The 14128-nt window shown below is 48.0% G+C and overlaps 1 protein-coding gene and 1 long non-coding RNA gene across 4 annotated transcripts in view; one reads left to right on the top strand and one right to left on the bottom strand.

Annotated features, from left to right (window-relative positions):
- LOC140399577 (uncharacterized) overlaps positions 1-14128 on the bottom strand; it is a 133612-nt gene that overhangs the window by 37736 nt on the left and 81748 nt on the right. The window lies entirely within an intron of this gene.
- LOC140399576 (Fc receptor-like protein 5) overlaps positions 1-14128 on the top strand; it is a 105598-nt gene that overhangs the window by 23494 nt on the left and 67976 nt on the right. For 2 of the 3 annotated variants that reach the window (XM_072489114.1, XM_072489116.1), the window contains exon 3: positions 11843-12115. In XM_072489114.1, coding sequence (XP_072345215.1) covers positions 11843-12115 — 273 coding nt within the window. Of the gene's footprint in view, positions 1-2312; positions 2476-11842; positions 12116-14128 lie in introns of all 3 variants that reach the window. The other variant, XM_072489115.1, reaches the window with a different exon arrangement.

Genomic DNA, 14128 nt, shown 5'->3' with positions numbered 1-14128 from the left:
ATACATGTGCACTACTCCTAACTTCATTGCTTTTTTTTGATCTCTCTCCATGCCTCAACTAATAATAATAATCGTTAGTAGTGTCACAAGCTGTCTTACCTTAACATTGCAACAGAATCATTCGATTTACAGTGCAGAAGGAGGTCATTTAGCCCATGGAGTCTGCACCGGCTGTTGGAAAGAGCACCCTATTTAAGCCCACACCTCCATCAGATCCCCCTAAACCAGTAACCCAACCTAACATTTCTGGACACGACGGGCAATATAGCATGGCCAATGTACCTAACCTGCACACCTTTGCACTTTGGGAGGAAACAAGATCATACGGAGGAATCCCACGCAGACATGGGGAGAGAAAATGCAATCTCCATTCAGCCATTTACCGAGGCCAGTATTTATCGCGAGTCCCTGGATCTGTGCGACAGCAGTGCTAACCACTGTGCCACCGTGCCACCCGACTGAAGCTACCGCAATGAAGATAATGCTAAAATCCCCTGGCCAACACATTTCGGCGCCTGTTCGGGGACACAGAGGGAGAATTCAGTATGTCCATTTCACATACCAGCATGTTTTGGGGGTTTGTGGGAAGAAACCGGAGCGTCCGGAGGAAACCCACGCAGACACGGGGAGAACGTGCAGACTCCGCACAGCCAGTGACCCAGCGGGGAATCGAACCCGGCTCCCAGGCGCTGTGAAGCAACATGATAACTGCAGCCACTGTGCCGTCCTATTATCTATTTGTAAATTCCTCTGGACCCAGAACGCCAGGGATATAAACATTCCTCTAACTCTTCTTTCTTGTGCATCTTGTGCATCATTGCTTCATCGTTCTGAGTTTAACTTTAGTTCCATTGGCCATTCTCCTTGGAATGTGCCCTTTGAAACTTTTTCACTTTTATCAAGTTGCCTAATACCTCCATAGAAATTACACTCACAAAGCTGCACACATTCCGATAGAACACACACAATCATTGACTCTCAGACACACACATGGCGTGACTGGGCACGCCATCCACCAACTTCAAAGTCCATTCCGTCCATCATGGACAGACAGTGACAGGAACGCATACAATGTGAAGTAAAGTGCACAGGAAGAACCCACCAAAGCTCCTCCGCCAGCATCTTCCCAACACACGACTTCTACCGTCTAGAATTGCATGGACAGCAAATGGATGGGCACACAGTCATTTACCAGAAACCCATCCTCACTTGGATCTATATCGGCGTTCCCTCGCTGTCGCTGGGTCGAAATTCTGGAACGCCCTCACTAACATCGCTGTGGGTCGACCTACTCCACACGGATTGCAGCCGTTCAAGAAGATGATACACCTCCATTTTCTCTTCGACAATTCGTACTTGCCCAAAGAAATGCTAACCCACGTCCCATGAAAGAATTTATTTTAAAATCTGAAGTCATATCCAGGTCATGTTTATTCAAGGTCCCCATGAAGTGCTGTGGTACACTTTTTAATTGCATTTCAGGAAGTATTAAATGCTTGTGTTGAAGGCACTGCTGTTGATTACACAAGAACCATCTCGAGTTGACGTGGTCATGTCAGTGAGTTGACATCCCATCACCAGTTGAGGCTGTGCAGCCTTCTCCTTTCTCTTGTGTGGTCAGGAAGCTTCTGAGTTACAGATCTGTCTTTCTCTTGTGTCATGAAGCATTCTCCGAAAGTTACCCTGCAATAGTTGGAATAGGTCAATTAAAAATCCAGAGGAGACCGAACAAAACATTTACTGCAAAGTTTTCATTCACAAGATGTGGGCGCACAGGTAGCACGGTAGCACAGTGGTTAGCACTGTGGCTTCACAGCGCCAGGGTCTCAAGTTCGTCCTCCACGGGGTCACTGTCTGTGCGGAGTCTGCACCTTCTCCCCGTGTGTGCGTGGGTTTCCTCCGGGTGCTCAGGTTTCCTCCCACGGTCCAAAGACGTGCAGGTTAGGTGCATTGGCCATGTTAAATTACGCTCAGTGACCAAAAAGGTGAGGAGGGGTTATTGGGTTAAGGGAATAGGGTTGAAGTGAGCGCTTATGTGGATTGCTGCAGACTCGATGGGCTGAATGGCCTCCTTCTGCACTCTATGTTCCATGTTCTGTGTTCTAATGATGGCATCAACAGCTTTTGCCAATCACTGGGAATGTGTGGCATTGTTGATAATTTTAAACAGCAGTTTCGAGCCAGAAACATACTGTGTGTCTGCAGTAAAAAGAACTTTATGGGGCCAGAACCGAAATCTTTCTGTCCTCACTGGCTGCAGGTGAGGCCCCAGAGGACTGGAAAAACCTATTGTTGTTCTTTTGTTCATGAAGGGTAGCAAGATTAATCCAGGAAATTACAGGCCGGTTTGCCTTCCGTCAGAAGTAGCGAAATTCTTGCTGTGGATTCTCCGAGACAGGATTTGCTCCAATTTCTAAACAAGTGGACGTATGAGCGAGAGGCTGCATGGTTTTGTGAAGTCACACGGGGTCAGAGGTGAGCTGATGAGGTGGATACAGAACGGGCTCGGTCACAGACGACAGACAGTAGCAAAGGAAGGGTGCTTTACTGAATTTCTCCAATCCTGGTCGTTTGTGCATCCCCCATATGCATTGCTTCATCGTTCTGAGTTTAACCTTCTGTTCCCTCGGCCGTTTTCCCTGGAATGCCCCCGAAAACCTTTTCCACTTTCTATCATGTTTCCCAATCCCTCTATAAAAATAACACACGCAAAGCTTCACACATTCCGGTGCAACACTCACTCTCTCCCACACACACACATGTGTAGTAGTCGGCACCCCATCCACCACCTTCAACGTTTTTTCCTCCACCATCGGCACACGGTGGCGGGACCACGTAAATTCTGAAAAAAGTGGACTCAAAGAAACCACCAAGCTCCTTCGCCAAAACCTTGCAAACACACGTCTTCTACGAGAACTGCACGGGCAGGATGGTGACACAAGCATTTGCTACAAATCCAGATTCACGTGGATCTATATCGGCTGTTACTTCGCTGCAGCTGGGTGAAAGTTTGGAACTCCCTCGCTAACAGCACTGTGGATGTGCCTACTCCACACGGACAACAGCCGTTCTAGAAGGTGGTGTCATGATATTCAAACACACACATCATGATGGACACACCAACAGACAAATCAGAATACACAACACCACAACCAATGACAGAAAGATATAAAAGCACAGACACGACCCTCGGTGGTCAGTATTAGCTGCAGAGGAGGACCAGGACAGATCTGTTACCAAACACACTCAGGGAGACAGCACGTGCAGAGTATCCAGAACGAACTGTATTATAAGAGTTAAAATAAAATAGAGTTGTACCACATACAACTGTGTTGGCTCATCTGTGCACCAGAGCACCCAACACCACATGGTACAGGAGTGGATCGATACCTGCCGGCATACCTCAGTGTACAGAGACAACCAGCAGTGCCCAGGCAAAATGATAGAGCTCCCGGTTCCGCAGCCGCTCCAGTGCTACGGCGATCTCCGCGAAAACTGGCGGCGATTCCGGCAATGGTTCGAATTGTTCCTGGTGGCAGCTGAACTCCAAGACCTGGATGATAGCGAAAAAATTGAATTTCTCCTCACCATCGCCGGTGCAAGGGCAAGAGAAATATTCACAAGGTTCAGGTTCTTCAGGAGGCAGCAAAGGTACGATTACCAGGCAGTCCTGGACAAATTCTCCAAGTACTGTGAAGAAAACGCAATCCAATCGGCAAGTAAAGGTAAGAAAAGCTGCAGTACTCACCTCGTGGCTGGGATACCGGAGCCCGAATTCCCAGAGGCCGAAATCCCGGGCCTGAGAGAGGGCTGGGTCGAGGTCGGCGGCCATCTTGCTAAAGGTATCACGCTAGCACAGTTGCGCGAGCAGTGCGCAGAACCGGAAGTTTCGTTTGCGCATGCGCGAGATGCTGCGCATGCGCAGTCAAGAAAACGGCCATCGGTAAAGGAACAGCGATTTGAGCATGCGCAGTCGCTTCCTACGTGCTACATACCGAGCGTCAGGATGTCAGAGGCCCCAGACTGCACCAATTTAAAGGGGAAATGTCCCAAATCCAATTTAAAAGGGAAACGTCCCAAATCAAAAAAAAAAAATCTGTTAAAGCTGTAAAACAACCTTCCCTCACCTGGAATGACAGCACAGTGCCGCAAATTGACCCAGGAGATGAATTTGACCTCCGAAGAACCCTCCGACAAGCAGTTACCTATGCACAAGCCGATGATTCCGACCTCGAATACTTCGATGACGATCTTTACAGTGTTTCCGGACCTCGCGAGCCCAATGATAGCTCCGTGGTCCTATACGACTATGACTCGGACGAACCTTTCGTGTTGCACATTGGCGGCCCCCACATTGAATCCGACGCAGATGCGGATTCATTTTTCGGATTTGAGGATCTTCAATCCAGCAGATATGACGTTCCAACTTATCAGTACCGGATGATGCTGCAGCCTGACATTAACAGACAGGGAGCGGTGCAAGCACACGGAGAGCGCCCTGCTGCCACACAGAGCGTGGTCCACGTCCCGCTCAACGTTCCCGACTCTATGAAAGAAGACATGCAAGACTCCAGAGTGCAGTCCTCGCATGAACCAGAAGTGACTCCAGTGTCACAAGCTTCCACAGCAAGCTCGTGGACAGACTCCACAATTGCAGAAATGCAAGACTCCAGAGCGCAGTCCTTGCACGGACAAGAAGTGACTCCAGTGTCACAAGCCTCCACAGAGAGCTCGTGGACAGCCTCCACGATAGAAGCAACACAAGACTCCAGAGCGCAGTCCTTGCACGAATAAGAAGTGACTCCAGTGTCACAAGCCTCCACAGAGAGCTCGTGGACAGCCTCCACGATAGAAGCAACGCAAGACTCCAATGTGCAGTCCTTGCAGGAACAAGACCATGAGGGTCTAGCAACCTCTCCTGACCAACCAGCGGCAGACGATGCAAGTCTGCCATGCTCACGTGAACAGCAAGAAGGCTATAACAGCCTACCATGCTCCACTACACAGCAGCATGACCATGACGGTCTCTCATGCTACAATGAAGGGCACAGCGCTGAAGACTGTTCAAGCCCAACTGAAGACAAGCCAAAGGAATCGCCTCGTCCAAGCCCGAAAAAAAAAGGTTTATGCGCTGACCTTCAGGATCATTATAGCCAAACAGAGATTAATAATGCTGCACGGCCACAGAAGGATGCTGAGGATTTGCTAACAAAATTAATTGAATGTTTAACTTGCAAGGAGCAGACTGAGAATTGCCAGTGTTTTAGTACGGATCGAAAAAATGGACAAGACATTGATCCTCAGGTAATGGAAATAACACAACCTGAATCATATCTACAGCAGGGACAAATGTCTCCCTTCAACACAACGCCGCAAAATCCCAACTTCGGAGACCAGCAGTTAGTCAGTAATGACCCTTCAAACCTTGAGGGGAACATTAATTGCATTGAACCTATACACACTCCACTGATTATTGAGCAGAACATTGGAGCAAGAATCCTGAGGACACCGACATCGAGTAGCCAGATAACGAATTTAAAACCCACAGCAGTTTCAAGTGAACCAAGTGTGCTTTCCACTAATGGTGAAGATGCAGATAAGGTCGACCCGATTATCCATTGTACCACACTAACCCCAGTGATTAAGCAGTTATGTATGGGGAGTATAATGTGGGCAATTGAGAACAGTAAAAGAGAGACTGTGACCATGCCAGTCCCAGCAAAATCAGACCCAGAGACCATGAAGGCATGTACATTAGACAAAGATACATATGAGGTATCTGAGAAGAAAAGTGAAACGGAATGTTCTTTGGAAAATAGTACAATGTCGATAGAAACATTGGATCCTATATTCGAGACCATACATATGGGAGAATTTGGGGGTAATAAACAAGGTTCTGCAATGTCTGGGGGAAGATTTAAAATTCCAAAGAAGAAAAGCCCAAATGAAGGACAACGGCAAGACAATGACAGTCCACCGACATGGTGTGCACCACCAGATGAAAACTCTGACAATTTACCCAACCCTAGTGAACAGCAAGCTGCTAATGAGGATCTATCCACGGGATGTGAGACGAGTGACGACAGCATCCCACTTCCCATGCAAAAGGTGCAAGGTGACAGACCTCGCCTAGTGCGTACCGAGGCACTCGACGATCACGGTGGGACCACTGACGACTGCGGTGGCGGCGCACTGCTTCCACCCTCGATGGCTCGACCCTCTCCACTGGTTGGTGCATTCCTGCATGTTCCGACTCCAGAAGTGCAGCTTCAGGGAATCTCGGCTGCCTCCAGTGAACCTGTTGGGACTCCGGACAGGGGGCATCGACGGAAGGCAGACCGGACTCCAGATGGGGAGCAGCCAAGCGCCGACTCTGATTTGCGCACGCCAGGCCTTGCTCCGGACGGGCGGTGTCGCGGCCTCGGTGATGGCACGCTCAGGGTGACGGCGGATGCCACGGCGACAGGGAATGGATCGCGTGGCAGTCCCACTGGGTCGGCAGTGGCAACCAGCACCGGCGGTCCAAGATGGACACACCAATTCGCGCCATCGCCAGACGTTGATGCGAGCAACAATTCTTTCTCCAAGGCGACATGCTTCGACGTTTCTCTGCGGAGTCACCCTTCCGGCACAGCAGGTGGCCGGAACCAGCGTGCACGGTCTCGGCCAACTTCCACATCTGGCACAGTCATCGCCTTGCATGATATTAGTGATGGTGCTACTTCGATGGCAACGACCCATCGGCTACAAGATGCCGTCCACCACAAACATAAAAAGAAAAAGACTCCACCTTGTTCCTGGCATGCAGGGCGGATGGATTGGTGCGTAGGCGCAATCAGCGAGCTTTGCGCCGCCTTCCACGCTCGCAACTGAACCGTACGCACACGCCGGATCCTCCACAAGGATGACTTCGTGGAGATGCCACGGATCATGCCCCTTCCATCGCCACCAGAACAAAACCACAGCCAAGGCACCACTAACAAAGATGTTGAATGTTATATTTGCACGAATGAAAAAACCAAGCACTGCACGAAGTACAACAAATGGTAAAGTAGAGACTTCGGCAACAGCATCACCTCCAACAGTCCAAGGTGAACCAGTGTGACCCCAAATCTCCACAGCTGAACCGGCTTGAGGACCAGCCCATTCTTGAGGCGGTCACCCATTAGACTGAACTTATAACGCTGTTCATACGTTCAAAAAGTCAAACACTTCTGTATTATAACCTGTTGTTGTTTATTGTTCCAGATATCGTCTGACCAGACCAATGTTCAAGTTTTTTTTTTCTCTCGCATCCAAGTTTTGTTATGGTACAACCTTGTTAGTGTGACGCACCCGACATCGCCCCATGTAAATAGTTACGTCATATACACACGCTGTACACAACACACACACACACTCTTAGATGCACTCACGACACAATTATATTTCTAACCACGTAGGCACATATCTTTGTAGAAAAGGGGGATGTCATGATATTCAAACACACACATCATGATAGACACACCAACAGACAAATCAGAACACACAACACCACAACCAATGACAGAAAGATATAAAAGCACAGACACGACCCCCGGTGGTCAGTATTAGCTGCAGAGGAGGACCAGGACAGATCTGTTACCAAACACACTCAGGGAGACAGCACGTGCAGAGTATCCAGAACGAACTGTATTATAAGAGTTAAAATAAAATAGAGTTGTACCACATACAACTGTGTTGGCTCATCTGTGCACCAGAGCACTCAACACCACAGGTGGTACACCTCCATATTCTCATGGACAATTAGAAATGGCCAATTAACATGCTTGCTCACGTCCCATTAATGCATTTTTCAAAAACCTGAATTCATATCCAAGTTATATTTATTCAAAGTCCCCATCAAGTGCTGGGGTACATTTTTAATTGCATTGAAGGCGGTTTTAAATGCTTATGTTGGAGCTACTGCTGATGATTGTACAACAGCCATCTCGAGTTGACGCGGTCATGTCAGTGAGTTCAGTTCCCATCAGCAAACACCAGTTGACGCTGTGCAGACGTCTCCTTTCTCTTGTGTGGTCAGGAAGCTTCTGAGTTGCAGGTCTGTCTTTCTCTTGTGTCATGAAGCATTCTCCAAATGTAATGCTGCAATAGTCAGGAAAGGTCAATCAAAAATCCAGAGGAGACCGAACAAATCAGATAGTGCGATTTTGTCGTTGACAGGATGTGGGCGGAATTGATGGCATCAGCATTTGTTGTCAATCCCTGGAACTGAGTGGCATTGTGGGCCAATATTAACAGCAGTTCAGAGCCAATCACAATGCTGCGTGCCTGCAGCAAAAAGTCAGCCTGGCAGTTTTAGAGGGGAGGTTACCTTCGGGCTTCAGTGCACCAAATATATATTTGCAACAAAGCTCTGAGATTATCTGGGTCACACTGAGATCAAAAAGGAGGAGGTGTTGGGCGTCTTGAAAAACGTTCAGGTAGGTAAGTCCCCACGGCCTGATGGGATCTCCCCAGGAACCTGAGGGAGGCAAGGTAGGAAACTTTCTGAGGCCTTGTCTGAATATTTGTACTTTTCCCTGGCTGCAGATGAGTCCCCAGAGGACTGGAGAATAGCGAATGCTGTTCCTTTGTTTAAGAGGTGCAGCAAGAATAATCCAAGAAATTATGGGCCAGTGACATCCACGTCTGGTAGGGAATCTTTTGGAAAGGATTCTTCCAGACAGGATTCACTCCCATTTATGAAGCGAGTTAAGCAGAGGCAGCATGGTTTTGTGAAGCGGAAGTCATGTCTCACTAACTTGATCGAGTTTTTCGAGAAGTGACGAAGATGATTGGTTTAGGGAGGGTAGAAGATGTTGTCTACATGGACATTAGTAAAGCCTCTGGAAAGGTCACTCAGGGCAGACTGGCGCAGAGGAGTGAAGTCGCACGGGTTCAGAGGTGAGCTGGTCAGGTGGATACAGAACTGGCTCGGTCATAAAAGACAGAGGGTAGCAATGGAAGATGCACATCTAAATGGTGGGCTGTGACGAGTGATGTTCCGCATGTTGTTTACTGTTTGTAGTATAAATAAATGATTTAGAGGAACATTTAACTGGTCTCATCAGCAAATTTGCGGAAGACCCAACGTTTGGTGGGATTGCGGATAGCGATGAGCAGCAGGGTGTATATCGGTTTTGGGGGAGGGATGACAGATGGAGTTAAATCGGGATATATGTGAGGTGATGCATTTGGAATGTCTAATTCCGTGGGAAATAACAGTAAATGGTAGAACCCTTAGGACAGACAGATGTATCTGGGTGTACAGGCCCAACGTCACGGAAAATGCAACACAGGTGGAGAAGGTAGTTAAGAAGGCATACAGCATGCTTGTGTTCAACGGCCGGGACACTGAGTATAAACATAGGCAAGTCGTGCTGCAGTCGCATAGAAGCTTAGTAGGCCAAGCTTGGAATATAGGTTTCAATTCTGTCGCCATACTACCAGAAGGACGTGGAGGCTTTGGCGAGGTATAGAAGAGTTTTACCAGGACGCTCCCTGGTATGGAGGGCATTACAAAGAACAAAGAAATGTACAGCACAGGAACAGGCCCTTCGGCCCTCCAAGCCCCGTGCCGACCATGCTGCCCGACTAAACTACAATCTTCTACACTTCCTGGGTCCGTATCCCTCTATTCCCATCCTATTCATGTATTTGTCAAGATGCCTCTTAAATGTCCCTATCGTCCCTGCTTCCACCACCTCCTCCGGCAGCGAGTTCCAGGCACCCACTACCCTCTGCGTAAAAAACTTGCCTCGTACATCTACTCTAAACCTTGCCCCTCTCACCTTAAACCTATGCCCCCTAGTAATTGACCCCTCTACCCCGGGGAAAAGCCTCTGACTATCCAATTAGCTATGAGGTTGGATAAACTCAGTTTGTTCTCACTGGAATGATGGAGGTCGAGGGTCGACCTGGTAGAAATCTACAAAATTATGAGGGGCATGGACAGCGTGGATAGTCAGAAGTTTTTTTCGAAGTGTGGAAGAGTCAGATACTAGGGGACATAGGTATAAAGTGCAAGGGGCAACATTTTGAAAGGTGAGCGAGGGAAGGTGTTTTTGCACAGTTGTGCCTGGAACTATCTGCCGAAGGGGACGGAAGCAGGTACGATAGTGACTTTTAAAAATACATGAATGGGATGGTAATAGAGGGCGACGGACCCCGGAAATACAGAAGGTTTCAGGTTAGATGGACAGCATGGTTGGCGCAGGTGGGTCATTAATCTGTGAAATTCTCTTTCGGACAAGGGCGCGGATGCAGCGTCATTGAATATATCCAAGGCTGAGATCTGCAACTTATTTTACGAGACAAGGGATTCAAAGGTTAATCGGCTGGACTGGGAAGGGTGGGGATAGTCAGGATCAGATACGAATAGATCAGGAATGATCTTATTGAATGGCGTAATAGGATTATATTGGCCTGCTGCTGAGCTGCAGTTTCCTATGTTTCTCAGTCTGTGGGGAGTAAACAAAGGTGGATTGCAAAGTGGGTCTCGAACTCTCATATTCCCCATCCATTCTGCCGGTTAGATTAGAATTGTCCCCTTGGTGAAGTTTGATCTACCTCGCATTGATTACAGGAAAATCTACCACAGGTATCATTCTGCCTAGCGCTGATTTCATCTGTGTGAAATCACTAAGGATCTCACCTTAGGTGCATTTTAAAAAATATATGTATTTAGCGCCTAGCCCACAATGTAAGAGTCAACCACATGGTGATGACCATCATGTAGGCCAGCCTAGGTAATGACAGTAGAAGTTCAGGCGCAGTAACTCTGTGGTTAGGGAGGGCAGATTTAGCACTTATGCCGGAGTCCAGGGTTCAATTCAAGCCTTGAGTAACTGTTGGGTTGGAGTTTGCACATTCTCCCCGTGTGTGCGTGGGTTTCCTCCGGGTGCTCCGGTTTCCTCCCACAGACCAAATAGGTGCAGGTTAGGTGGATTGACCATGATAAATTGCCCCTTACTGTCCTCTTGTTCAGGGGGGTTATTGGCCTATGGGGATGGTGTGGTGCTGTGGGCCTAGGTAGTGTGCACTTTCATCCCTATGATGCAGACTCGAATAGCCTCCTTCTGCACTATAGGAATTCTATTAACCTGTCCATGTTTGGACACTAAGGGGCAATTGAACATGGCCAATCCAACTGACCTGTGGGAGGAAACGGGAGCACCGGGAGGAAACCCACGCAGGCAGTCATCCTGCCAGAATCGAACCCTGGTCCTCGACACTGTAAGGCAGTAGTGCTAACGTCTGCGCCACCCATCCACCCACCGTCCAGGGCCAGTTCTCAGCCACGATAACACATGAACTAAACCCACGTATAAATGTCTATTATTACTTCAGACGCTGTCCTGTTTTTGAGTGGTGCTAATCAACTGGGCTATTTTGACATTGATCACCGTAACTAGAAGACAGTTGGCAATCTGTTGGTTAAATAAATCGTTTTGAATAATTGCTTTTAAACTTCATTTTGGGGTTAAACTCAAAACAGATGATACAGCGCGTGAATTGGATGGGATTTGAGGTATGCTAGTGTGTGTATCCAGTTACCACTGTAAGACCCCAGTCTCATCATTCCTTTTGAAGATAAATACTCAGTTCATATCACCTTGTGCTAACAGCAATGACCCGGATTGACTAACATCTCTATTTGCGCAATAATGAAGTAACAGACATCGTGTTCGGTGATTGTTGCTTGTCTGAATCGAAAGTCACTATTTGGGGCCGGTGTGGTGAACGTTAGTGAATGGACAACACACACTTCTATCGATTGACAGACTTAAATGTCCTCCTTGTTTTCCATTGGCCTCCACAGGTGAGACCACAGCACCGGTCCTGACAATGGAACCACCATGGGTGAGATTCCTGACTGGTGACAGAATCGTTCTCACATGCGATGCTGGAAGGCGTTCTCGCTCCAAGAAGTATATATGGCATAAAAGTGATCGGGGTGACAGAACTGGGGAGGAAAGTTATACCATCATGAATGCTTCAAAGAACGATAGTGGAGTGTATAAATGTAAAACCACAACAGATTCATCTGGTCCCAGCACCCCCTACAGCAACACCATTCACGTGAACATCACTGGTAAGTTAAGTTGCTCTCACTTTTACATCCGAACTTTTTATCAATTAACAATTGAATGGAGGAACTGTTCTGAAAAACTTTTGAAATTGGTGTCTGACAAAATATACCGACGAGGTGAATCCATCCCCTCCAATGTTGCTTCTTTGACAAGTGCAAGTTGAGATATCGTCGTCGATGATTAATCCCGGAAGGGAAGTCAACAGTAACTGATTTCCGATCACAACAGCTAACAGCACCGCAAGACCTATCCAGGGTCAGCCAGAGCTGTCGATTCCCTTCTGAATTGGCTCTTATCTCGGGGAATTAACGAGACCAGAAATTGGGCCTCCGTCCCTAAGCAGAGCAAATTGTATTCCACAAGCCCCCTGGGGAGAGCGATCGGATCGTTCCCGTGGTTCCGTGGTGCTTACAACGTCCGTCTCCCCAAAGGTCCACTGCTCATATGAGGAGTGGTTGAGGACACTCGATCTGTACTCAATGGAGTTTAGAAAGTCGAGGGCGGGGCCGGGGCGGGGGGGGGGGGGGGGGAGGCGTATTGAAACTTACAGGACAGTGTGAGGCCTGGGTAGCGTGGGTGTGGAGAGAATGTTTCCACTTGTAGGAACAATTAGAAGCAGAGGACACCATCTCCGACTAAAGGGACGATCCTTTAAAACAGAGATGAGGAAGGATTTCTTCAGCCAGAGGGTGGTGGATCTGTGGAATTCTTGCCGCACAAGGCTGTGGAGGTCAATTCACTGAGCTTCTATAAGACATAGATAGGTCATGATTAATAAGGGGATCAGAGGTTATGGTGAGAAGGCAGGAGAATGGGGTTGAGAAAAATATCAGCCATGATTGAATGACGGAGCAGACTCGATGGGCCGACAGGCCTAATTCTGCGCTTATATCTTATCGTCTAAGTCCGTTCTCAGTGTTCAAGCCACTGGGTGGGTGGGGAGGGGGGGGGTTATCGCGCCAGGCCAAGCGGGGCTGGAAAATGGTGAAATTGGTCCTGACGCTGTCTCCCTGCTTCAGCGGTTGTAGGTATTCCCACACCGTCCCCTCCCGTGTTTACGCCATGCAAGATACCGTTCCCGTCCATTCCATCATCGTTCCTAGTATCCCCAGTATCACTGTCTCCACAGGTTCAGACGTATAAAGTGTCTCCCGGTTGAACACCTCTGTCCTGCATCCGCCTGCTTCAATACTGCCTCTGGAGATCTGGATTCCTTTGCACTTTCCCGCCAATCTCGGGAACGCCAAACTAAGGCAGATTATCAACCTGCGGCCCATCAGCAGTTGTACCGATGCCGCTCTGGTCGTAACGTGTGGTGTGTTATGGTGGCTGAAGAAAAAAACATGCCAACCTCGTATCTACGGGTCGCATGGACTCTTTCTACAATTCCCTCTTGAAAGTCTGCCCTGCTCGTTCCGCCACAACGTTTGAGAAAGTTTGGTCTACGGCGGTTTGGATGTGCTTCACGAAGCGTGAAAATGTCTCGCTAGTAAATCTTTATCCATTATCTCCAGGATGCTAAGTCTATTAAATGAGAGGCCTACCTTCTCGGTGGCAGCCGTCGAACTGGTGGATGGCTTACGTTGGATGTCTAACCTAAAGGTGGATTTAGCAGTAAGAGGACAGAGTACTTCTCTGAAATTGGCTCTGGGGCGCACACACACCGCCCGTCACTCTCCTCAATAAATTCACTTATTTTTTATAAAACATCTTACTTAAACAAGAGGAGGCAAGTCATAACATGGTAAGTGTACTGGAAAGTGCACTTGGAACCAAATTGTGGCTAAACTAGCAAAGCACCTCCCTTACACTGAGGAAATACCCGTGCAATTCGGGTCATTTTGAACCTTAAAGCTAGCCTAATTAATTATTAAATCCTAACTATATTAATTTCACTTATACCACAACCTTAAACTAAAACATTCTTCACCCTTAAGTATGGGCGACAGAACAAGGACCATAGCGCAATAGCTTATGTACCGCAAGGGAATGCTGAAAAAGAAATGAAACAAATA

The sequence above is a fragment of the Scyliorhinus torazame genome, chromosome 23 (genome assembly GCF_047496885.1).
Source record: "Scyliorhinus torazame isolate Kashiwa2021f chromosome 23, sScyTor2.1, whole genome shotgun sequence".
Classification (NCBI taxonomy): Eukaryota; Metazoa; Chordata; class Chondrichthyes; order Carcharhiniformes; family Scyliorhinidae; genus Scyliorhinus; species Scyliorhinus torazame.
Note: the sequence above shows the minus strand (reverse complement) of the source record. Positions and strands in the feature narration are given on the sequence as shown.